The sequence below is a fragment of the Crassostrea angulata genome, chromosome 6 (genome assembly GCF_025612915.1).
Source record: "Crassostrea angulata isolate pt1a10 chromosome 6, ASM2561291v2, whole genome shotgun sequence".
Lineage (NCBI taxonomy): Eukaryota > Metazoa > Mollusca > Bivalvia > Ostreida > Ostreidae > Magallana > Magallana angulata.
The window spans coordinates 52594580-52622135 of NC_069116.1; the positions used below are offsets into that span (position 1 = coordinate 52594580).

Sequence of the window (27556 nt, forward strand, 5' to 3'; positions counted from 1 at the left end):
ATTTGAAGTCCACGGAATCTTCCTACACCGACACATGGTTTGAACAAACTCGACAAACTTTTTTATATAAAGTTTATGAAAAGGTCTAGAAATATCTAGTAATTTGGCTCATGGGAATAAAAATTCTAAAACAACCCGCCACATTTTAATTATTCTTTTAAAGTCCTTCATCTGATGATATTTTGTGTCTGCTTGGCTGAACTTGGCCAATTGGTCGTGGAGAAGAATTCAAAAATGGAAAAACAAAGTTAAAGTTAACGGACAAATAGAATATCGAAGACACGTGATCAGAAATCTAGAAAGCTCGCTTTTATAAGAACCTTCGGTTCAGGTGAGCTAATAAGTTTGGTGCCTTTACTCTTGTTGTCCCCGTCATTAGGTACTCCCAGATATCTGAATATCTGACCAGATTAGCCCTGAAATGTCTGATCCAAGGTCACCACAAACCATTTGTCGTTTTTAGCTTTCTTTCATTGACCGAATTCCTCCCGAAGAAATCATCACCAGGGTAAAAAGTTTGTTAAGTTTGTTTGACATGGTTTGTTAGGGTTTCTTGAGGAGATTTCAGTATTTAGAGCAAACCACTTTACGGCATCAGATCTGCCCGGGGGTTCGACATTGACTAAGGTATATACAGGTAAGTAAATTGAAGGCTGTTACAGTGGTACTTTTTATCGTGTTTTATTTTTTTTTTTTTTTTTGTTTTTTGTTTTTTTTTACACTTTTTTTTATCTATATCACATACAAATTATATTTTACATACTTTCCTGTTTTACCTAAGAAACTGATACAAAGGAGCTTACTGTATAAGTTCCCGTGTAATGAAAATGATTTGATTGTGTACATGAACGACAGTTTCAAATCAATAGATTTCTTGTATTATTTAGTAAAATCTGTCATTTTTTAGTGTTTTAAATAGAGTTCAAATATTTAAAAATTAGAGATATTGTGGTTGTGTTTTTACTTCGATGTAGTCGTGTGGGGGAGGGGATGTAATCCAACTATAAATGAAATAACTCGCAATGTAAAGTGGGGCAGTAACATGTACCCTTCATCCCGTAACTAACAGAAACTTTATTTGAGTTTGCAACACAACAGTATTTTATAATAAATAATACGTCGAGTGTAAAACTGTACTTGATATACAATAAATGTAGATGATGGATGGATGGATGGATGGATAGATGGATGGGTGGATAGATAGATAGATAGATAGATAGATAGATAGATAGATAGATAGATAGATAGATAGATAGATGTGCAGACAGAACGGTAGATATAGATAGATGATAGATGAAGAAATAGATAGATACACGAAGATAAGAAATACTGACTTCAATTCGCGTCTTGTCGCCAATATTTCTCGCTGAGAACAAGTTCTCTGGTATATTATTTTGCAACATTTTGATCGCAAAAACCAGTCGCTGCAAGTAATCAGAAAACTCCAAAAATACAAAAAACAAACCAAAAAACCAACCCTGCTATTATGATATTCATAATATATGTATTTTTAAGATAAATAAAAGTCAAACAAATCGTGAAGTTTAATCAGGTGAATATAATGACGTTGCACTGGACGACAATGGTAAAATAACTTTCACCAAAAGATATGTCACTGAATATACATGTACAAGGAACAGAAAATCACTGACCCTAATATTTTCATTAGTGCTTCCCATACGTATACATGTACATGTACAAGTATATATATAAATTACTGGATTATATATTCATTTAAACCATTTCATATGTTTCTCCCAGCCAACACAAATTGAAATATATGATGCAGCGATGAGAGCTTATCGTTTGATAATATCTATTTTACAGATAAAAGATTTTTGACGTAAATATTGTCATAAATTTAAAGTGTTCTTATATGCAAGTAGTGACCACAGGAAGGCAGATAACATTGCATGTATATATACCTACGTATGTTCATTAGATAAACTTCGCCAGGGTCTTTCTTGGGTCATCAAATGTTATCATAGATAAAAGAATTTGTTGTTCATTATATCAGTGTAAATATGAACGCTTCACCCTATCCTGTTACTGACGCAAGGCCCATCAGAGAGAGAGAGAGAGAGAGAGAGAGAGAGAGAGAGAGAGAGAGAGAGAGAGAGAGAGAGAGAGAGTTTCATAGTCATTTTTTTTAATCACAACTCACTTCATTATAAGAAACGTCTTTTCTGGTTATCAATTATGGACTGATTTTGACTAGGACCGAAGTATCACGAAAAGGAGAATTTTTACTGAAATTAAAATATCGCAAAATATGCTCCGCTATTTGGTTTCGAGTAACTTTGTTTTGTTTTTGGGAGCTGGTTTCGAAAGAGCGTCACTGTTTTCTTGATTGGATATCTCTTTGGTCAAATACTATATGTAAGAATACTAGGCCTATAAGTAGAAATAACTATAGGCCTAACGTTATAACGTTAAAAGACGATATTATTTATTCACACAAATAACATTATAATCCATGGATTACGAATCATTAATTGTTTTCGAGGATAAAAAAATCGGTAATTTTGAGAATGAAAATGAGTCTTAGATTTTTTTTCCTGTCAAGTTTAAATTTCGCGCGTTTCATAAATCAATTAACCATTTATTATACCCCTTATCTCTGGAACTCTTTTGTGTTTATAAGGTTGAAATGACAGTTCACCTCGATGGAATGGCGTCTGCACGAATCGCAGATGATCACCACAACCACGCAACAGAATCTACGCATGGCGTTTCTGAAGCCCACCACAGCAACAAAACAGGGAAAGATACAAGGCATCGGAACCGAGTAAAGGTAAAATCTATCAAGTCTTGGGAGATTTTGTTGAGATGTATCTGAGATTATGTATAATTATGACACAAATAATGAAACACGCATGGTATTTCTCCATCGCACACATATATACGTCCCAGCTGATCAGTCTGTTGTGAACTATTTTTCTCCTGTCCCCAAGGTCACATTTTCTTTGTAGGGTGAAACTTTTATTCTCGGTTTTTACCGGCATTACTGGATAGTTCTGGTATTTTCCACAACTTCGACAAAATTTTGAGAAAAAAATGTACTATGACATGAAATACCTTTTAACGTAATTAAATAAGTAAGGATAAAACCGCTCAGTTTTAAATTGATCTACTCTACATACATGACATGATGTTTGCACTGTTCTCAAATCTCAAGATATGACTAAACAAATAAGTGATAATAGGCTTAATTTATTTTTTTGCTTTTTCTGTATAATACTGCATTTCCAAAGAAGTCTATGGAAAAAGTAATCAGCTGCATTCTACTCATAGAGGTCCTTCCTATCTAATTCAGTGGGGGAAAAAATTCATTCTACCCCAGTGAGTCCTGCAGCTTGATGCCATTTTGGTCCCCCTAATTTGGGCCAGAAGTGTTTGTAAACTAATACTATGCTATACTATATTTATGCGATTCATCTTCATAAATTATTTGATATTTGTAAATATCTCATGGTTGGAATGATGTTCATTTAATAGTATGACCAATTAGAAGATTCTCTAAAACATTCCCTCTAGTTGTCAGATATCAAAACACAGCTAAAATAAAAATTATTCAGTGATTAAGAATTGCAGAAGATATCATGAAAGTGCTGCGATGATAACATTGAAAAATAAAATACCAAATAAATAGCAATGAATCTGTTTTTATACCTGTGAATTTCTCTGGGTAGAAAGTGACATTATCTCAATGAATAAAGATTTCTACCGGTACTATTTTTTACTTTTCATCAATTTCAATCACTTCTCTGACAGGTATGCATATTTGATTAAAAACTGTAAAAAAAAAAAAAAAGGGATGAGAATGGATATTTTGGACAGATTTAAGTTTGAAGCAATATATTGTATTTTTCATTTTATAATAAATAGTTAAAATTCAAATCGATTCATTAGATTGTCAGTCATCTTCCCAAAGAACATTTTCTGATGCATAAACCATAATTTGACTACTTCCAACTGATAAAACAAACTTAAAGAACAGGAGTTGTCGGACTTGTTGATTTTATAATGATAATATATGTATACTTATCTATGATACAGGATAATATAAGAAATGGTTCGGTGTTTTGATATTATATCAGATTAACCGAATTATTCGATAAACCGCTATCAAATTAAGTGGAACCCTCTGTACCACCAATAAACAGTTTATCCAATTTTTTTTATTGATAATAACTTTGGAACAAAATTGTAATAACTAAATAAGTATATCAAATTAATTTTCAATGTATGTTTTTCTTCCCATAGATTATGGATATTTTAAATGCAAAGTCTAGTATGTGTCAAATTAAGAGAGCTAAAATTTTTGGAATTTAGATTTAATTGAATATAATAAATGAACATGAAATAAAGTATTGCTACGCAAGTGTCTTGTAGGATTTGCAATTTAATTGTTAATGATAAAACTGTTTTTTCTTTGCCTCAATCTGCAGGACTCCAAATCAGTGTACGTGCTTTATCTTTATTTTTTTTAATGAAGCATTTAATTTTTTTAATTTAACAAATTTCTCAGAGACCCATAAAAACTGTCATATCTCTGTGTCTGCACTACACATATGCAGTTAAAAAACGGTATATTTAATGCATATATATGTACTACATGAGTTTAAATGCAATGAGTTAGTCTGTGCTGTACATGATATGTAGTACTACATTTCTATGCAGAGTGCCTTCAAATTCTACTTTAATTAAATTCATTATACTGACATACTCAGCACAGCTAAATAAAGTTTAATGTTCTTGATAAGTAGTTTCAATCATCTACCTTTCTGTAATTAAACTATTAAATGCCATTATCGAGGAAGATCTACTTCATTACAAGATTACTTACAAGGCACAACATAAGACTTTTATATATTTATATATGCTGTTATTCAGGTTGCCTTATTAATTGTAATATTGTACAACAATTACTGATACATATTTAAAATCTGATCTTGTGTTTCATTGATATGTACCTAACTGTTAGATCAATTAGACATTAATAGCATTTTATACTCTATTTATTCCCTTCTTTAGGGGAGAAAATATTAATTAACAACTCTATAACAAATATATTTTAATTTTAAGCATTATAATGCAGATTTTGTTCTGAAATGGAAGATATCAGAATACAGGTAGACTTCGGTTGATATATTTAAATTTTTTTCATCATTTTTTTTATTATTTTGGATAAAAACTGTCCTATCATATATTTTTTTATATTCAATATAGATACATTTTCATTACATTTATTTGTATTTTTGCAGAATATTATGAGTTTGAAATTTACTAGTGAGCCATTTTAATTTTGATATCATCGATAATCAATGCAGCACCGACATTGAATAATGTTTTATCATTGAATGAAATATCATATTCACCTACAAATTGACAATTTAAACAAAGGAAAGAAAAAAACCCATTGGAAATTATTCTAAAATAAACTCACTGAAAATCACCTGTCCAGATCATAAGGTCAGTAGATGCAATGCTAGTTTTAATCATGCAGATCTTAGGTATCAACAGTCTCACCGTCATTCAAGTTGTAAACTGAGATAACATATTTGTACTAAAATAATTGATAGAATGTGAAGAAATCTCAATAATTTGAAATATGGGAGGTAGATCCAGCACTATTAAATTAATGACGATATTTGCAAACTGTTATCACTAAAAATTGCGATAACTCAGACTGTGTCAACATTTATATGTCTTGATCAGATAAACTGCAAAAGATCACTTGCTTTACTTTAGGTATAAGTACACTTGAAATGAACTGAGTGTATACTTATCAACTACCCCTTCTGTGACATGTGTGTACAAATATGTACTTTGATTCTAAATAATAGATGACTTAGTAGATGGCCATTTATAAGGCAGGATCGATTGATCATTGAAACTTTTATGAGACCGTCAAGACATAATGGATGAAGTACAAACAGTTTCATTGGCCGGAGGTGTTAAAGAAGTAACTGTGATTCCGCACGGAAGAAACACGCGACGGCCTAGCACGGTAACAGTGCAACAATATCAATTAAGTCTTATTATTCATAATTCACTTGTTTTTTTCTTTTTTCTACAGGGACGTGTGGTAAATATCTCATTTTGTAGGTCATTGGATCCAGATGTAACTGCTCTTGCTGTGGAGACTTGCATGTCGACTTTTGCTTTTTATCATAAGTTCTGACACACGTATATGCTCATTTTCGCAGGCACTAACACAATATTGCTTTCACTAATTTTATTTAGGAAGAAATTACCAATGCGGGACATGAATCGAAGGTATTTTTATGTATGACTCAATGTTATTACATACTGCATGGCTACTGGTAATACCCTACAGTGCTATTGTAGCTATAATCATATATTCAGTGTATTACAGGAACAAAGCATTAATTCTTACTTTCTATAAAAGAAGCTTACCCTTTTCTGAAATCGGTCATTATTGTGTAGGGGTTGGTGATAGACACTCTATTCTGTGTATTATGTAGTGCCAGTTGTACTCTTTATTATGTTCTGTATTAAATGTTCAATCATTTATTCAAGAACGTGGGCATGAAAAAAAAAGACTTGCTGTTGTGAAACAGCATGTTAATAATATATCAGTCACAATTTGTTAGTACAATATATCAGTCAAAATTTGTTAGTACAATATATCAGTCACAATTTGTTAGTACAATATATCAGTCACAATTTGTTATTACAATATATCAGTCAAAATTTGTTAGTACAATATATCAGTCACAATTTGTTAGTACAATATATCAGTCACAATTTGTTAGTACAATATATCAGTCACAATTTGTTAGTACAATATATCAGTCAAAATTTGTTAGTACAATATATCAGTCAAAATTTGTTAGTACAAGATATCAGTCACAATTTGTTAGTACAATATATCAGTCAAAATTTGTTAGTACATGTACAATGATGTGTTGAAGACACTCAGACTGATTTTAATTTAAATGTAAATGTCAGTGTGCTTATTGGAAGCCATTGTTTGCAAAGTTTCCCTGTGTACATATGTAAGACATTGAACTTCAAAGGGTTATTGACTCATTGAGTATACCCGCATAAGATATTAAGGTAGCTCCACTTGACACTAGTTTGTTATAAGCATGATCTCTTACTCAGAGTCTATTAAAAGGTTGACTCTTGATGTCAACAGATTTGTTGGTAGTGATTAAGTTGTCAGCTCAATTTCTAATTTGTTGAAGATCCATTATAATAAGTCTCAGGTTGCTTGTTTTAGGTTGAAGTTATCTCTCTTGTAATGTGTTCACATATATGCAATCAGAATTCAAAATTGGTAGCTTTGATCATGATAAGCATGTTGATTGTTGAAAATAAGTATATAGTAATGTTTACCATAAAAAAGTTTTAGGATTTAAATAGATTTAAATACATTTATGTAAAGTAAGGACAATGTTATTGAGACATTATAGGGTACTTTCTAAGAACTGTGGTGTTTTCCTTTCCACAAGGCAGCACTGAATCAGAACAATGACAAGTAAGGTAATGTTTTGGTGAATGTCTGTGTTGTCACTATTCATGAACTAGTGGATTGCCAGATAGAAGTAGATTGTTTTCTTCTCTCAGTTGTGTGTGTGTGTGTGTGTGTGTGTGTGTGTGTGTGTGTGTGTGTGACTTACTTGTAGGAGAGTTACTGCAATCAGTGTATACCCAGTGTCATTTCTAATTAGAAAGTCATGTCAAATGAGAAATTAATAAAATGATATTCATACTGAGACAATATTGAAAAGTAAAAACAACAAATACAGGATTTTTTTTGGGTGGTTGGGGTCAGTAAATTACCATTGCAGGAAACCTTTCTTTAAATCAAAATCATTAAATTTTGGTCATTTATTGTGATTAATAGGCTTTTTCAACCTCCTTTTCCCCTCCCAATTTGAAATTATTTAGCAGAATTAATAAGTATATTATAAAACTAAAATATCCTATACAATTAACTTGATTTGTCATAAGAATAATTACAAGGTACACAGTAATGGTTCTGAATGAGAGATGCTGTGGAAACAGGCAGCTAGATTTACCCCAATCATTACTCACATGCTGAATAACGATTTTAATAGATATATTGGTTGCCAGAATCAAATTTGAAGAATTGATGCAGTAAGAGTGATCAACTGAATGTTAGGGGCCGTATGAGGCTTCTTGGTAAATTTGTTGGTTGTTTTTTTCTACACTGTCATGTTGATTACTTTCTTATTTCAATTTACCAGTAATTTCTAATGAAAGTAGTATGGGACATCTGTTGATATTAATGTAGATTAAAGTACATTTTAATTGAAATACTTTCACCATTTTAGAATTTTCAAATTTTACAATGTTTAACCAAAAAATAGCTTCTAAAAAAATTTGGAGAGCTAAAAATTGTAAAACCCTAAGCGGGATTCGAACTCATGACTTAAAGTTTGAATTAAACCCTCTAACCCACTGCGCTATGCTGTTAGATGACAATATTGGGAAAAAAACTACTTACATGTATATAATTACACTTCATTTTGTTGTTTTTAATTTTGATAAACAATACGTCACAACATGGAAGTGTCCCATACCACCTGAAAAAAGTTGAATGATTCATGCTTTATTTAAGAAATGTAAAGTTAAAGCAATATTGCTGGTAAAGAAAATCTCTCTGGTGATGTATATATCTACTCAACATTATTACATAAGTTGTGTGTATGGATGGGGAGGAGGGTATTAAATCATCAAGTCGGTTGTGTCACTAGTCAAGGTCATGATGCATGATCTTGATGAAACTGAAGACAAGCACAAGAAGTCCAAACTAGGTCCTTTGATTGATCAAATATAAAGGTGTCTTAATATGACCTTGACGAGAGGTAATTTAAGATTGAGGGTCAAATAACTAATCTGCTTCATCTCTTAACTAACTGGGAAGTCATTGGTGATGCAGATTTAAACGTTAACATCATGTGTGAGAGTATCGTGACCAAAACAAAAGGTCATTTGATTAAATTAATTACTGATGAAAATTTTTTTTTTTTTAGATATGTATTTCTCAATTTTATTTTAGTTGAATAATTAAATTAAATCAATTACCATAATGAATTTTAAATTATTATTAGCATTACGGTATATTGTTTGGTATTGAACTATGTTTTTTGTATATGTATAAATACAATATAAGCTCCAGCACCAGCCTTTTTCACACCTGTTCTATGTTTATTGGTCAGTTCATTTGTCTTTGACCCTGGCTCTATTGACAACTTTACCATTTGTTGGTTTTCTATTAGGCTGAAGTTCACATCAATATTTCAGTAACCAGCTTGTTGGTTTTATCAAGGTGGATTTTTGAGGTTTGTTAAGTGCAGGTAAAAAAGAAAGGTGATAGATGTCATTGATAATAATATAGACTTTGAACTTATGTCCTAGATTTTGTTACGTAACTTGCACGACATTTCAAAATCTGGGTTATTTTTCTACAGCCCTATTTTTTTGAAGTAGGTGAACAATGGTAAAAAAATCAAGGTAAATGCAGGAAAAAAATTCTAATGGAGTCTTTTTTCTGATAATATTCACACCCTCCTTCTTTTCATGAACATGTAATTTTTGAAATATATAGATATTAAGAAAAAGGGATCAATAAACATTTTATTCATGTAACTAAATTAAAAAAACCCAAAGGAATGTGGATAATGGATCCATAGTTACATATTTTTATATCATTTCATTTATCATTCCTGAAGTTGCATTGCAACCTGATAATAATCTAGCATTAAGTGAAATAGCATCACTACTCATGGATAGAAATGTAGACAGATCCCAACTCAGAAACCTCTGGCTCTATCATATAGCTGACACAAAGATAATCATAATGTACCGCCAATGTCAAAATCCTATGGACAGATGATCCCTTACTGCTCATGCTAAGATTGAACTCTTTATCTTTTTTACTTATTGATTCATGGATCAGAAAGAGGAAAGCATTGAGGACCAAAATCACTGTATGCAGTAAAGTGGATGGTACATGTAAGTACAGGCTTAGTGTACTAGCAAGTTGTTGGATCCCAAGTTGTTGGATCCCAAGTTGTTGGATCCCGAATTGTTGGATCCCAAGTTGTTGGATTCCAAGTTGTTGGATCCCAAGTTGTTGGATTCCAAGTTGTTGGATCCCAAGTTGTTGTATCCCAAGTTGTTGGATCCCAAGTTGTTGGATCACAAGTTGTTGGATTCCAAGTTGTTGAATCACAAGTAGTTGGATTCCAAGTTGTTGGATTCCAAGTTGTTGGATCCCAAGTTGTTGGATTCCAAGTTGTTGGATCCCAAGTTGTTGGATCCCAAGTTGTTGGATCACAAGTTGTTGGATTCCAAGTTGTTGGATCCCAAGTTGTTGGATCCCAAGTTGTTGGATCACAAGTTGTTGGATCACAAGTTGTTGGATTCCAAGTTGTTGTATCCCAAGTTGTTGGATCCCAAGTTGTTGGATCCCAAGTTGTTGGATTCCAAGTTGTTGGATCACAAGTTGTTGGATTCCAAGTTGTTGGATTCCAAGTTGTTGGGTCCCAACTTGTTGGGTTCCAAATCTTAAATCATTTATTTCAATTCTTTTACATTTGATTTGATGCAAGAGCAGGCTTTATAAATTTGAATTTTCTATGATAACCCTCTGTTGGGGAATTAATGGTCTTCATTATGTCACGTTATCCTCATCCAGTCAGAAAACTATATGTTGACCAGATATCAAAAGAGATATAATTTGTCTACAATATGATATTGGATAGCCAAAATAAAAAAATACACAATGAGTCAATTGAATAATTAATCAAAATTTGGTTTCCAATACTGAAGCAAAAAATATTGGAGTGAATTAATGATAGATAATTAAACATTGAGGGAGGATGAAAATAGAATACGGTATGAAGCCCATCAATTTAAACTTTGGCTCTGATAGATATTGTGTTGATTTTGAAGCATCAGTTTGGCAGGAAAAGATCTTATATTTAACCTGAAAGCCATGTAAACATTTGGAATCTCACTACCAACGCAAGGGCCGGAATAAAAAAGTGTTAAGAATCAATATTACATACCATATATATTGGTAGAAAGGTTCTACAGGCTAGAACCTATTGTGTCAAATTCAGTTGGACCTTTTCTATCAGTTAGAATAAGGTGATTAAAAGTTATACAAAGCTTTCATGATTGGTTTAAAAAAACGACAGAAGGAAAAATTGAGCTTCTAAAGTGATTTTTAGAAGCACCAAATGTGCGGATGTATCAGGAGGGATATTTTACATGTTATTTTTGGTGTGGCCCAGTTTCCATTCCCCTATGATTTTCTCGGGTGATGAAAAAACCTATGATTCTGAATGAGGATTTCAGCAGTTTTAGATCTTTTGTCATCACCATGCAGTGAAATGTTGGAACTGGTGCAGATCACAATCTTAGAAGAAGATGTGAGTATTCAATTGGTAGATACTCTCATTTAGGTTGGGTGATTTTTCACCCAATATTCTCAAAAGATTTTTTCTCTTGAAACGACCTGCAGTTTTATGGATTGAAATCAATGCATATTGCATTTTTTTGGATGAAGTAATGTTTAGCAACATTGAAAATCATAGTATTTTAATTCTCCAAAAACTAAAAGCCAGGACCAGCAAGTTTTAAATTGAAAAAAAATATTCAGAGAACTTGAGGATATGATTTATTATATTGCAGAATTTTTCATTTGCTGATATTGTAAATCAGATTAAATGAGTTATTCATTTGGGGGAAGAAACATGGAATGTTAACCCCGTTTTTCAAAGAACAAAAATGATATTATCATGACGACTTTTCTACATATTTATCACAATCTTGATCAGGCACTATACTGTGTATGTTTTGGATTCTGCATCATTCATTATTGAAATAGCAATAAAAGCTATGGAATTCTTGATGTGTCACCAAATGAACTATAAAGGTCCAAACCAATCTCAAGTTAAGAGGGATGAATGGTTACATGACCATTTTTAGACTAAATTACTCTCCTTAAAATGAAGATGTAGGAGAATGTTATAAAAATTCAAAGTCAGCATAAATGAATTTCTTCTTTACTGTAGAATTAATAGAAAAAATATCATACTTCATGGATTTTTAAGGTAGATCTGATAGTTAATTTGTTGACTATCTCTATTTAATATCAATAGCAAAGATCTTAAAATCAATCCTCTCAATTTCAAATCTCATAGTTGAGTATGAGGGGTTTTGAAGGAATATCAACTCAGAATGAAAATTATAATAGAGATGATTTTATCATTTTTTATAATCTTTTAAAAAATTGATGAAGTTAGGATTAAGTACTGGTATTTTGAAAGTATTTTTGAGGTCTATACTTCTTGTGCTAATAAAATTTACATTCTTTTAATGGAACATATTATTAATCAATTTGAATTTTTTTTTTGAAAATCCAAAGCACTTTGTAATATATATTATTTTTTGGGGACACACAATTGGTTTCCAGTGTCATCCTGCAAGTGCCATGAACTATGTTAACTTTCTTGAACTTCCAATTTAATAAACTAAAATTGCATACAATTATAAAAAAATAATGGGATATATAAGGATGCTATTGGCCACTGGCAAACAAATAGCAGTGCTCAATAAACCCAACATTTAAGCTCCTCCCCAAAATCTACCTTCAAATTAATACTGCTTGTCAATCAAGTTAAAAACAAAAACAAAGAAATATTATTGTCATGATTGCATAGCATGCTATGGTCTAAACTTTTTAGTATAATTTATTGATTGCTTCCTATATGAAGCAATAAGCATAGATTACGATTATGGTAGCTGTTCTGCAAACCCTTAAGGCAGTCATGTGTGTAAAAGTTAAGCCCCACCCTGACCTGAGATTTACCACCCGATAAAAATGTTTGGTCTTTTATGTATTGCCCTTATTGGCCTTCAAGAAATAACAGAAGTTTCCTTTGTTTCACAATGAATGCTCACCTTTTTTGTACATATTTTGGCTCTGTTTTCTTCAACTATTCATTTCTTATTTACACAAATGTTAGACTGTTTGATTTCAATCAATATCCTCAGAATATAATTGCCTTTGAACACAGAACTGAGATCGAGTAATGGGAGGATGTATCCCAGTGGGGGTATTTTACTTGTAAGAACAGCTCTGCATGATTTTATTAAATTTAAATAGTGATAAAAAATTACATTTAATACAAGAACTATATTTACTATGAGTTACTTGTAGCTCTGAGAGATTGACTGAAGAAGTTATACAATTATAGCCTTTTGATGAGGTCAGTACATGGTTTGAGAGACCTGATGAAAGAATTTTGACTGACAACGAAGTCCAAAGTTGATTTACCCTCATCAGTGTTGTATTCGTTTGCTACCTCCAGAACTGGTACAGGATATCTCCACTGTCTATTTGGTATTTAGAAAGAAGACAATGGAGATCTACTGGAGATCTTCATAGTGCAAATGAGGATCACTCTTGCAGCTCTCCAAGCGAACAAATGAATACACTCCAGGTCTATAAAACCACGTATTGACTGATATCAAAAGGCTATAATTGTTTTATTACAATAAATAAAAAACTTATTCTCTTCAACATCATAACAGTATTACATTTGGTTCTTAATGTAATGGCGTTGATTACACTATTGTGATGTCACAGTGTTGCACATGCCAAAACCAGTATTTGTCATGAAAACTCAATAGTCTTGTGTTCGCCCAATTCTTAATTCTATTTTTATGCCCCTCTTCGAAGAAGGGAGGGCATATTGCTTTGCTGCTATCGGTCGGTCGGTCGGTCGGTCGGTCGGTCGGTCGGTCTGTCTGTCGGTGGGTCTGTCGGTCCACCAACAGTTTCCTTTCATTTTCTTCACAGAGGATGAACAGATTGAAATGAAATTTGGTATACAGGTTTATCATGATAATATCCAGGTCAAGTTCGATATTGGGTACGATCGAGCAATTTTTGACAGAGTTATGGCCCTTGGACATAGTAAAATTCCAGTTATTTGCAGTTTCCGCTCATTTTCTTCGCAGAGGATGAACATATTGGAATGAAATTTGGAATACAGGTTTATCATGATAATTTCCAGGTCAATTTCAATATTGGGTACGATCGAGGAATTTTCGACAGAGTTATGGCCCTTGGACTTAGAAAAATTCCAGTTATTTGCAGTTTCCCCACATTTTCTTCACAGAGGATGAACATATTTATATGAAATTTGGTATACAGGTTTATCATGACAATATCTAGGTCAAATTGGATTTTGAGTATGATAGAGCAGTTTTCGAGAGAGTTATGGCTCTTGGACATAGAAAAATTCCAGTTATTTGTAGTCTACATTCATTTTCTTTGTGGATGTTTCCAAGGGAGGGGGGGTATAAGTGTTTCACAAACTTCTCTTGTTCTCTTTTAAATTTGATTTATTTACTTTTGAACACTGTAATTTTTCAAAAGTTCATTTTTTCATCTGATTTACATGTATAAAAAATGTGGAAATCGTGTAAAAATTTGATATTTGCAAAATCATGTTTTTGTGCATCAGCATGTCCCTTTGACTTTAACCATTAATTCCATTACATCTTGATGAAGATTTCAATCGAAGCTTTGATCTGTATAAGTCATTGCTCTGACTGGTTAATTTGAAACAGGGGCGTGAACCAATTTAATTCCTTCTATGTTAAATGTTCACGTCATTGGCACATACGCACAAAGATCAATTATTCATGGCTTTTAATTATCACTAACTTTTCAAGGTGACCAAAAAGTTAACAAACGGGGTCTTTTTGAATTTAATCTTTTAACTTGCTCATGATTTTGAAATCATTGAATTGAATGTTAGGATTGATAAACTATCTTTAGCTTGATTTTAATTCTTGCTGCAAATAAATTAGGACTGTCTTTTAGAATGATAGAAGAAAAATTTATAATGACATTTTGATAAGAATTTGCTCTTATTTTTTGGAGCGTTGAGGTACGTTGAATTTGTTTTTTGATAACGATCGTTGTGAAGTAGCAGCCATTTACATTGTGTAGAGCCATATAGGACACCTTGCTATTCGATGACCATCTCTCATAAGGGTGTAGTACAAAAGATCATTGATAACAAATGATGACTTCATTAAGGAGTAATGGGCAACCCAGTTCTTGGAAATCCCATGTGACAGTTTGTTTCATACAGTATTTTTTTTTTTATCCAAAGGCTTCAAATATCAGTCTTACTCAGAAAATGTAAACTGCATGTACCAAACTTGCTAGTGTATTTATTTTAAGTTATTTTTAAGTTAGATATAAATTAAACATATTTTTATTTCTAATTTTTCTTTCTGAAACCTTGAAAGAATTCTTTGTGAAAGTGTTCTGATAAGGGTTCATTCCATTAAGTGTGTCAATAAAAAAGCTGCATAGATTTTGATCAACATTTACTGGTAGATCTTACTGGTATTTTGTGGAGCATATACCGCTATGCACTTCCTGCAAAGTTATTTAACTGAATGCAAAGCATAGAACACACCCTCTCACGTGCGCTTACAATGTTGAAGAACACATATTGTCTCAGCAGGTGTAACTTTGTTTAGTTCATTGATTTCTTTTCAATTGAGACATTTAAATGAAACAGATTTAGGATACTCTAAGTTAATGCAACACAGTATTGGTCAATAATTTTCAGGTTTAGTAAAGAAAGATATCTATTGCTAAACTTTTTTGCTGTTGGTATACAGTAATAGTCTGTTACTGGAATGATCTTATGATTAATCGGATATCCTGAAATCTTCAATACAAATTATTTATATTCCCTCATTTCTTAGAGTGTCTTATTGCGACATTGTGACATAGTAATTGATATTGTATAGGGTCAACTCTATTGTCACCCAGGTTCTGGGGTCATGAAATTTACAAGGGGGACTCAATTTTGTAAAACTCACGTGGAACAAAAGAAATATAGTCGGCTGAATAATGGGTCCGCAATCTCTTTGTTATGAATATCTGCAAGGAACCTAGTCATTAATATTAGTCTAGAGTGAAAAAAAGTTATAAAGATGAAAAAGAAAGTGGTTAAAAAACTTGGGTATGAAGGAAATTGATAAGGTACACACTTTAAAAAAGGCTACCAAAGTATGAAAATGTAGCGAAGGTACGCTTTGCAAGTATGCTGGTTGGCAAGTTTGAAATAAGGTATAAATTAATAATTATTGACTTTGGCAGATGATTTAGATCTTATGCAGAAACTCTTTACAAGAGCTGTGTTATGACTGAGGTGCAGGAACCTAAGGATTAGTTGAGAGCTGGTGATAAACCCAAATCAAAACAGAATCTAGCTTCCAAGAGTTTTAACTTTGTTGATCATTTCACTTCCCTTTAAGAAAATCTGTAACAATTTTCGAATTATCCCACAGATAAAATTAGGAAAAGGAATTGCCTTTTGACCTGTAGATACCTGATGATACTAAAGCTTTGGTTATTTATGTTAGATTTTCTGGCTGTCTGATGCCTTTGAAACTGACACAGAATTTTTTGGTACATTTATCAGGTGGAGTTGGAACTAAATAATTTAACACCCCCCCCCCCAAAAAAAAAAAATCTGTTTCATCGAAGACTTCAGTTGTAAAAATATACTGCTTACAAATCTCTTTTTGATTTTGATAAGCAAGATAAAAAGTGTAAACTTAGACACTTATATTGAATGGTGTGCTAAAGACATTGGATCTACCAGTAGTTCTAGATTTAGCTCCCTGTGAACCATATGGCCCCAAATCTCCCCTGTGTGTGCAGGGTTTGTTTGATTAATTAGGTGTTTAATAAAGTGAGAGGGAGGGAAAACAGAAGTTTTTAAAGAAACCAGGGGAGGATGTACAAGCACAAACAAATTGGATCCCCCTTTTCTCTCATGCTCTTCATTGAATAACTTTCACCATCTTTCACAATCTGATGATGAAACAATTAGGTATCAATTTAAGGTATGATCTAAGGTACATGCAAGTATCAGAGAAAGACTTTTTGTCTTTTTGTTTGTTTTTATGTTTACTATATGTTCATTAAATTGTTTTTGAATCAAAATACAGTGCATCAATCTTTATTGAAAGCATTTCAATTCTACACCATTTTATGTGTAAAAAAGATTATGGTGGAGAGAGTTGCACTTGTGGGACAATATTTTAGTTAAAAAGTAATATCAGGTTATACTGATATCTCTCTAAATAAGCTATTTAAGGATCCAATTTTGTGTAATATTAAACGTGCTATTTAATGAATACCAATACTGATAATTTTATCTTGGATTTCTTAAAGAGAATATTGTTCTGAATTGTTTTAGTGTACAGAGAATTGACTAATGGCTTTCTTCTTGTCATTGATTTTAACTTTCAGTCAGGCCGTCATGCAATTCCATTATGATAAATGTAATAGATAATTTAATATGACCGTTTTCCAGTCGTTAAAGAATATTTAGGTTGTATGATATTCTGAAGGAAAATTGTAGAGAATTCACTTCAACATATGGGCGGCAGAACAGGGCATTCCACACGGAGGTGAATTAAATTGCGGCCCGTCTATTGATACAATAATGGCACACTGTGAAAACTTTGTTTTAGTCAGTGTGTGAAATAGGTGTCTTAAAGAGTGAAATTGATTTCTGAGACTTGATCAAACTGTACTGCGTCATTGCTTTGAATTTGCAAACACCCTTGGTTCTGTGAAATGGTGCTGGTGCCAAATTCAGAAAGAAGTGGATAAGATGGTGGTGCGATCTCAAAAAATGTAGGTTCTCAGGTTACGGTAGTGATGTCCGCCTCTAGATCGGGTGTGACTGTCCGCTCCATTCGGCAGATCACCGTGTTCACTGTGGGGGCTCTTAGTATACAGGAGTTACCGGTCAGTACCGAGCAGTCAGTAACTGTATTTATCCAACTGTAAATATCTCTTCTTGAAGCTTAAGTATTCCTGGGTGCTAATTGTGCTTGTAATTGTTGAAAAGTAATTCAGATTTCAGTGTTGTGTACTAGTACTTAAAGTGTCTGTTTAGTGTGTCTAATGTAGCATCAAAAAATGATTAAATGTTTATATGTGTTATGTTTTACTTTTTGCTCTTGTATTCTTTGATTAGTTTAGATATTATATTTGGTTGAAATTGCCATGGAATTTTCATTTTAGATGATAGATTTGCTTATTTATTGATGTTGTTCTTGTGTAAGTTTAGAGAAAATAAACCTGTCTAATTACTTTTGCTGAAATAAGAATTCTATTTATACTTTAAATAGGCACAGAAATAGCCACATCTGTCGTATTAGTGTAACACTCTGCTCTCTTTCTGTACATAGTCATTATAGATTCAGGATGTGACACCGATAATTCTTTTATCGGTATTTCTTTTTCTTGGATCATTTCCTCAGGATTACTGTTGTTGATGTATGAAAATAACTGTATTGATTTCACCAGAGTTCCTTTTTATTTTTGATAATAAAATTCTTTACTGAATATACGGACAATGGTCAGCCAAGGTACAAAAATAAATGGAGGTTTTGTTGAAAAGTAATCCAGTCTGATATACAATTGTATCTATATTTTTTTTTTGGGGGGGGGGGGGGAAGAAGAAGGTAAAAATTGTATCGGGTTATCAATGTAGAAAGGACAAGCAAGTATAAAGTGACCAAATTTTTATTGCTGTAATCAGGATGATTATATTTGGAATTTAATTTGCATAGTTGCTTTTGACAAAAGATTATTTTTTACTTACTCTTTCTATACTCAAAGTGAAATTTTTTTTCTATTCAAAATGACCATTGTCCTAGGTTCTTACTTTGCAAACTGACCTTTGACCCCATAGTACTAAGGACGTTTTTAAAGTTCTGCTTCCTGATTTGAACAGTTTCATGTGACACCAGTATCTGAAGAAGAGCACGAGCTGAACAACCGAGTGCCGAGCCGCCCCACTCCAGAGCTCAAGTTTGACGAAGATGAAGGGGATACACTCAGTAACCACAACAGCATCACAGCACTGCTCTCCTCCAAGTTCAGGGTAAGGAAAGGCTTAGTATGTTATACCTGTCCTGTGTAGGTAATTTAGAAGTCCTGTATGGGTAAAATAGAAGTCATCATGAGTGTTTCAGTAATACAGAAGTCCTATTTAGGTAATAAGGAAAACAAGTGTGGGTAATTTACCTGTCCTGTATAGGTAATGTTGAAGTCCTAAATGGGTGAAAAAGAAGTCCTGTTTAGATAATTCAGAAGTTCTATTTAGGAAATAAGGAAGACCTGTGTTCACTTGGTAATATACATGTCTAGTGTGAGTAGTATAGAAATTACAGTATGGAAAATATAGAGGTCCTGTGTTGCTAATGCAGAAGTTCTGTATGGGTAGTAAAGAAGTCCTGTTTTGGAATTATAGATGTCCTCTATGGGTTATAATGCAGTCATATATTGGTGCTGTGGATAATAGAGGAGTCTTTTATTGGTAATATAGTTCATCCTTTGTGGATGAATGTTTGTAGGAGTTAGGAGTCCTGTATCATTAACATAGAAGTCCTTTGTGTGTAATATGGAAATATAGAAGTACTCTATGGGCAATAAAAAACTTCGTTATGGGTAATATAGAAAATGTTTGTAATTAACATTAGATGTCCTATATGGGTATTATAGAAGTCCTATGTCTATATGCTAAAAGTCCTTTTTGATTGATAAGGAAGTCCATTGTGGGTAATATAGAAATTCTATGTCGGTAATTGTATGGTGAAAATAGAAGTCCTTAGTGGGTAATACATGTACTGAGATCCTGTATGGGTTATATAGAAGTCTTGCATGGACCAAGCTTGGGAGATACAGTAAAACATGATTATAATGAACACATTTAACAACAAGAAATGCAATGTCATTGTTTTTTTGTAGGATATACAGAAGAGGCTTAAGCAGTATGGTATTGAATCACCACGCTTTAGGAAAAGGCTGGTTTCCCGATGGGAGGTAAGCGGACTAAGCCCCTCAAAATGGCAGTCGGGCTGAAGTTGTATGTCAAATTGTTAATGCGTATATCATTAAAATATCCCATTATTATAATTGATAAAGTAAATCTCTACCTTTTACATTGGGTATATGCTGTGGTATACAGAATATTTCCCAATGGACACCTCGAGAATTTACTAGGTTTTCCTGGACTTTAATTTTTAACTCAATCACTCTTGGTCCAAAGAGTATCCTTTGCTCTAATCATCACACCCTCTAACATTCAGCCTGAATGAAAATGTCTTTTGTTTAGACATCATATAACTGCCCCCCCCCCTTTCATTAGTTCAATTGGACAAGTAAAACTATCACTTCTCCAATTAAGGTCCAAATTAACTGTTATCTTATATGAAACATCTTCTCCATTTTTCAAATGTTCAGAGAGTGTTTTTGATGCTATGTGATACGTACCACTTTACCGTCATGTCACAGTGGTTTACTAAGATGCATCGTTTGTATTTCTTTGCTAATGTAACATCTAAAGTGACATCCTGTTTAGGGTATATGATTCACAAAGTTAATGCACACTTTACCATGTTTATAGCCAGACCAAACCCTGAGGCTTTTTCTATGAATAGACAGACCACCAATTTCACGAAACAAAGAATATATCTTGTAACCTAGTCCAGTGCCTTAGACTCTCTATGAACAGTGAGAACATGGGATGGTGACATCTGACAATCGTTGACTTTTCAAGCAATTGTCTGTACACAAGCAGAGTAATCATGTGCACAAGAGAAATATTTTCAGAAAAGGGAATTTTTATTTGGAATAAATGCCTTAGTTTCATGAGGACTATAAGATGTCAATTCCATGTGGGTTTGCATTGCGGGTCACAGTTGTATGACAGTTATGAAGTAAGTAAAGTTATTGAGAGAAACCAAATAAGCTGAGGTTTGATTCTGAGTAGGAATATTTCAATTCTCAAGCTCAGTAGTACATGTATTGTAAATGTCAGTGTATTCCATCATTACTAATTAAAGCTTGACCTTAACTTAGGTTCACCATTTATTGATTTATTCCTGGGAAGGGAGCAGTCCCAGGATATTACTTGTTTAATTAGACTATCTCTTAATCTGGCCAATTTCTGGATTTTCTTTTGCGTTTTTTTAATTCAATATTTTTTATCTAAAAAAAATTCTCAAAGAGTACAAATTACTATTTTATTTAAATGAATACTGATAAAAGTACTTGGAGATAATGATGAAACAACAACAAAAATGTCTATCAGATTTTATTATAGTATTATAGTGAAATATTAAATGAAATTTTTTTTCTTCAGGAAATCCCCCCCCCCCCCCCAAAATTTTTTTTTTTTACAAGAAAGCGATTGAATTGATGTCTCTATTTTATGATAATTATTACTAGGTGTTAGTGAGCAATTGCAAAGGTCCTTTGGCCATTATTTGTTTTTGGTTTTACATGCTCCACTCAGACCACGTTTTAAGTCTTTTGGCCTCCATTGTTTGTAGCTTTACATATTCCACTCAGATGTCATCTTAAGTCTTTTTGCCTGCATTTGTTTGTGGCTTTACATCTATTGAGGCAAGTTTAGAGATATCAGTAGTAAATTACATGAAGAATTTAATGGTACTAATTGTCTTCACAGACTTTGTGGATAAATAAGGTTACCAATAATCGGTCCACGTTTTTGTGCGCAATAAATCTTTTTTCAATGGGTTGCACGGTAGCTCCCAGGTCTGTCGAAATTTTTTCAGACCGGAGCCACACACCTGCAGCTAAGAGACATCATTATATATCTTTCTACCTTTGTTTTGTCTAAACATTTACCACAGCAAAGACATCAGTATGTGCCTTTCTACCTTTGTTTTGTCTAAACATTTACCACAGCAAAGACATCAGTATGTGCCTTTCTACCTTTGCTTTGGCTTTATATGTATCACAGAGGAATCATGGTATGCCTTTCCTCCTTTGTCTCTGCTTGGCACATACAACAGAGAGAACATTCTGTACCTTTCTGCCTCTGTTTTGGTTATAAATGACATGTTATACCACAAAGACTTCATTCTGGGCCTTTCTACCTTTGTTTGTGGCTTGACATGAAGCACGTGGACAACATAGGGTGACTCTCTGCCTTCATTTGTTTTAGACCCTCCATGTGAGCTGTGAAGCGCTATTGATTTCCTCACTGGTGTTAGCAATAGTTTTAGTTTGATTGTTTGATCATTTAATTTCTGTAAAGCAATCAAACTCTAAAAAGAATACCTAATTATTATTGATTCATTGGTCTCAATTGTTCATAAACACTCTTGAAGTTATTTTTGTCATAATCATGTAACCAGCCAAACCAGGGGGTAGCCAGGTCTTTTGTAGAATCAAACTGGGTCTCTTTTCAAAACGGACACTATATGGAGATCTTTGAAATGAATTCTAAAGCAGTACTTTTTTCCTTTTATGTAACATATCTTGAAATAGAGATGATTCATCTGCTCTATTTATCTTTACCAGTATAACCATATGGGAATTAAATGTTTCGACTCTTTTGGCCAGTCATTGTTTTAAGATTTTGGTTCAATGAGATGAATCTCAGAGGGAGCTTATGCTATACCCCTGGCTCCACGGCTTCAGCGTCAGCATCCAAACCTGGTTCAAGTTTTTGGTGAAGGTCCTGTATCTAAGTTATTACTTGTCCTATCTTCACCAAAACTTGCATTGATGATGCATCTGGACCTACTTATGGACTTAAAATACTTGGATGCTGAAACTGGGTCATGAATTTCAGATGCTGGAGGAGGTTAAGGATTTTGGAGCAGACGCCCTTTGATGATTACTGGTCCCAACTTCACCAAACTTGCATGGAATGTGCGTCTTTAAAGTTTTAATACTCATGCACATGACAGGATTGAATGCTGAATCTGAGCCATAGGTTTCGGATGCTAAATGAGTTATAGGTTTTAAGAGCTGGTTAAAGTTTTTGGAGCACATGCCCTTTGAGAGATATCTCTAAGTTATTATTGGTTCATTCTTTCCAAAATTAAATAGGGAATGCATCTTGTGATACTGATGCACTCCACAGGCATGGATGCTGAATCTGAGCCATAGGGTTTTGATGCTGGAGGAGGTAATGTTTTTTGGAGCAGGTCATATTGTAATATGTGATATTGTATGATACATGTATTATACAAATTTGTATAAAATGATCTTGTAGAATATGATATAATATCATTTGATATTGTATCATATGAAATAATACTATGTTGGCATTGATTTTAAGAAAAGACTTGGTATGCTTCAAATAATGTCAAGGTTGCTTTTGTTTCAGAGCCTGAACTATGATGTGTGTGAGAATGTGCTGTATCTAAAGGATCAAGAGAAGTACAAATCAAAGGTGTGTGACCTTAATGTACATTGTTTCTCAGTATATATAAATAAATTAATTAATTCTAGTAATATGAATTAGAATATTGCTTGTCATTTATCATCTGTATTAATAGTCCAACATCAGTTCTCTTTTTCTCCTGAAATTTCAAAGTCAAAGGGCATTCATTAAGAGAAGTAATAAGGTTTCTGATGTATTTTAATGAAAAAAGTGAAGTGGGTTTGTCCAATAGAAAAGGACCTTGAATTTCAGATACCTGTTCATAGAGTGATTAATAGGAAAATATTTTCTTTATTTTATTTTTGGTTACAAAAATCTTAGTTTCAATCAAAGAAAATCTGTGTACCCTATGGATTCTTACCAATGTAATGGAAGTTTTCACAAATCCAAAGTGACCAGTATGTCGATCATCTAACTGTATGTTGTAGAAATGGGTGACACTGAGATGGTTGAGCAAATGGCTTGTGATGTTTTTCATTGGAATAGGGACTGCTCTCCTAGCAGCAGCCATTCATTTTGTTGTGGAGAAGCTTGCACATTTCAAATTTGATTTAATTAAACACTGTATCCTTAACAAAAGTGCAATTAAGTTCAAGAGCAGCAGATTTGTAATTAAAGTTTGAGAGCAGGTTAATTGATTTTACACCAGGATTAACTTCATTATTGGTCTCTTAGGAGTCAACTGTCTAAAAAACTGGAAAAATGGTAACAGCTCAGAATAGCGCAATACTTTGTACTTTTTAGCTCACCTGAGCTGAAAGCTCAAGTGAGCTATTCTGATCACATTTTGTCCGTCGTCCGTCTGTCCGTCCGTCTGTCCGTCTGTCTGTCCGTCTGTCTGTCTGTCCGTCTGTAAACTTTTTACATTTTGAACTTCTTCTCTAAAACCGCTTATCCAATTTCAACCAAATTTGGCACAAAGCATCCTTATGGGAGGGCGAATATAAATTGCAGAAATAAAAGTCCGATCTGTATTCAAAGCGGAGAAAACCTTGAAACTGTAGAAAAAGGGGGGTGCATTTTTAAAAATCTTCTTCTCAAGAACTACCGAGTTAATCTTAACGTAATTTAGCATAAATCATCCTTAGGGAAAGGAAAATATAAATTGCAAAAATTATAGGCGATTTCTGTTCCAAATTTGAGATAATTGCGAAAATACTTATAAAGAATGGCTCGTTATTCCATATATCGTAGACTGGCAATTCATTGCGATAGACTGGTCTTATGACAAGCATCGCCAGTCTACCGCATCTCGAAAACGAGGTTCTTTGTTTGAAGCTGGCAGTTTGTTGTGCAACAGTTCACGTGCGAATATAATCTATGAAACATGGAAATAACATTGGTGCCGATTATTGTGAAGTAAATTATGGTTAAATATTTCAACGCGTTGTCATTTTCACTTGTGATGTTGGTTTTAGCTTGTTTTCATTTTTTCGTTTCATTTTGCTTTTTAACTTGGGAAACAATCGCCTTGTATTTGGAACATAGACTTCGGTAAATGTTTACCTGCGAAAGTGATAAAATCTGATGCATTAACAACGTACTAAAGTGCATTTCCCTCTGTTTTTATTGTTTATTAATTAATTTTCTAATTGTTCCAACAAGGATCAAACAAGTGTGTTGGTGTTAGCTTGTTCGGATTTTCGTTTCGTTTTCATTATTTACGCTTTTAAACCTGGAAACTATCGTCTACAGGTATTTCGTGATTTTTACGTATCAATTCAAACAGATACTTCGGTAAATCAAACAGTTAACTGTTTACCTGCGCAAATTAAGCAAAATCTGATGTAGGGGTACTGAAATACAATTCCTTCTATCGGTAATTCGGAATTTTCTTTTGCGTAATGGTAGATTAATGCAATAGATTTTGTTGAGATGCTCGACATTTTCTCGAGTTTATTCAGTTTAAATAGAGTTTGATATCGCTGACGGAAATATGTAGGTATATACATGTGTGTATATATATATATATATATATATATATATATATATATATATATATATATATATATATATATATATATATATATATATATATATATGATTCATTTCGAAAAAATAAATTGTGTTCTTTATTTGTTATAGTGCATGTTTCTTGTGTTTAATTGTTTACAATTTCTATTTACTAACCATATTTGAGTGTTAAGCTTCGAATTATAAGCAAGATACAAAGATTTGCTCACAATTCTATGTTTGTACACAGATCTTAAAAACTAAAGATTAAAAAAGTAAAAAATTTGTCAATATTTATTAAGAAAATGTTCAAAGTCTGTTCTTCTTATTGTATTGTAAACTTAATCTTTTTAGCTCACCTGAGGGTGGGGCGACAATGGGGGGGGGGGGGGGGGGGGGGTCGAAGTTTTACATAGGAATATATACAGTATATCTTTAAAAATCTTCTTCTCAGAAACTAATCAGCCAGGAAAGCTGAAACTTGTGTGGATGCATCCTCAGGTAGTGTAGATTCATAGTTATGAAAATCATGACCCCCTGGGGTAGGGTGGGGCCACAATTGGGGGTCGAAGTTTTACATAGGAATATATACAGTATATCTTTAAAAATCTGCTTCTCAGAAACAAATCAGCCAGGAAAGCTGACACTTGTGTGGATGCATCCTCAGGTAGTGTAAATTCAAAGTTGTGAAAATCATGACCCCCGGGGGTAGGGTGGGGCCACAATGGGGGATCGAAGTTTAACATATGAATATATAGAGTAAATCTTTAAAAATCTTCTTCTCAGAAACTAATCAGCCGGCAAAGCTGAAACTTGTGTGGAAGCATCCTCAGGTAGTGTAGATTCAAAGTTGTGAAAATAATAACCCCTGGGGGTAGGTTGGGGCCACAATGGGGGATCGAAGTTTAACATATGATTATATAGAGTAAATCTTTAAAAATCTTCTTCTCAGAAACTAATTAGCCAGGAAAGCTGGCACTTGTGTGGAAGCATCCTCAAGTAGTGTAGATTCAAATTTGTAAAAATCACGACCCCTGGGGATAGGTTTGGGTCACAATGGGAGGTCGATGTTTTACATAGGAATAAACAGAGTAAATATTTAAAAATCTTCTTCTCAAAAACTAATCAGCCAGGAAAGCTGGCACTTGTGTGAAAGCATCCTCAGGTTGTGTAGATTCAAGGTTGTGAAAATCATGATCCTCAGGGGAAGGGTGGGGCCACAATGGGGGGGGGGTCAAAGTTTAACAAAGGAATATATAGGGTAAATCTTTAAAAATTTTCTCAGAAACTAATCAGCCAGATGATTCTTTATAATTATTAAGACTTTGGCCCCAGGACAATTCTTTGGCCTCACGAGAAGGTTCAGAGTTTGATGTACGTTTATATCCGATATATAAATTATTGTTAAGGATCTTTTTGAGAACTGCAATACTCAACATATGATATGACTATAAAATCATCCTGTCAGAAAGGGGACTAATGATTATAAACATAAGAATATCCAGGGGAAAATGGATTTTATTCATACAGGATCTACATGTATTATTGTACATTGTCCAGATAGTTTGTATTATGACTCCATTAAGCTGATTTTATCATACCTATTGTTCCTCAGGTGAGCGATGTGGCCCATGGGCCTCTTGTTACCATTGTGACAATCATTTAACTTAGACTTGTCAGTACATTAAATGCTGTTGCCTTTTTTAAAAAAAAAGGGGGGGGGGGTATTTTGAATCTATGGTTATTATATTTTGTTACATTGAGATGACCTTGACCCAGCAAAGATTTTGACGATTGTGCCAAAAATAACTGTTTATATCAGCCGGCCTTGATGTGGATGGGGATCAACTTGGTGATCACTGTAGCTGGAGCCGCACTGGTCACCTTTCTACAGGTATGCTGCAACACTTGAAACATCTTGACAGAGTGCTGCAACAACGGCTTTGTTCTACAGAAGAACTTATGACTTATGGTCAAATCTATAAATGCTAGATATTAATCAGTAACCTTTTCATTCATTTAGCAATGATAAAATACACCTACAGAGATAAAAATAGTTCTAAATAATTTTGTAAAAAGATTTGCACTTTAAGGATCATTCCTTGAGAATGAATGGCACAGACTTAACAGTTGTCTTTAGTTATTTCTTCTGTGACACAAGGCCAAGGAGGATAGCAGGAGTAATGTACATTGCTTTGAAATACACTCTGTTGCAGCTTATGATAACTGAGAAAAATCCATGCACTTTCTCATTTTTGTTTTATTAAATT

General features: G+C 33.3%; 1 protein-coding gene across 10 annotated transcripts in view; it reads left to right on the top strand.

The window, feature by feature from the left end:
• The first annotated feature begins 490 nt into the window (after positions 1-490).
• Positions 491-27556, top strand: part of LOC128188405 (H(+)/Cl(-) exchange transporter 7-like) — a 45962-nt gene continuing 18896 nt past the window's right edge. Inside the window, exons 1-8 of one of the 10 annotated variants that reach the window (XM_052859436.1) lie at positions 491-637; positions 2645-2794; positions 6250-6282; positions 18864-19013; positions 19880-19954; positions 23277-23342; positions 23762-23897; positions 27071-27180. In XM_052859436.1, the coding sequence (XP_052715396.1) occupies positions 2651-2794; positions 6250-6282; positions 18864-19013; positions 19880-19954; positions 23277-23342; positions 23762-23897; positions 27071-27180 (714 nt within the window). In that variant the 5' untranslated portion in view covers positions 491-637; positions 2645-2650. Of the gene's footprint in view, positions 638-2644; positions 2795-5100; positions 6014-6249; positions 6283-7488; positions 7516-10439; positions 11439-13778; positions 15165-16682; positions 17870-18863; positions 19014-19879; positions 19955-23276; positions 23343-23761; positions 23898-27070; positions 27181-27556 lie in introns of those variants that run through there. The other 9 variants (XM_052859437.1, XM_052859438.1, XM_052859439.1 and 6 more) reach the window with 9 other exon arrangements.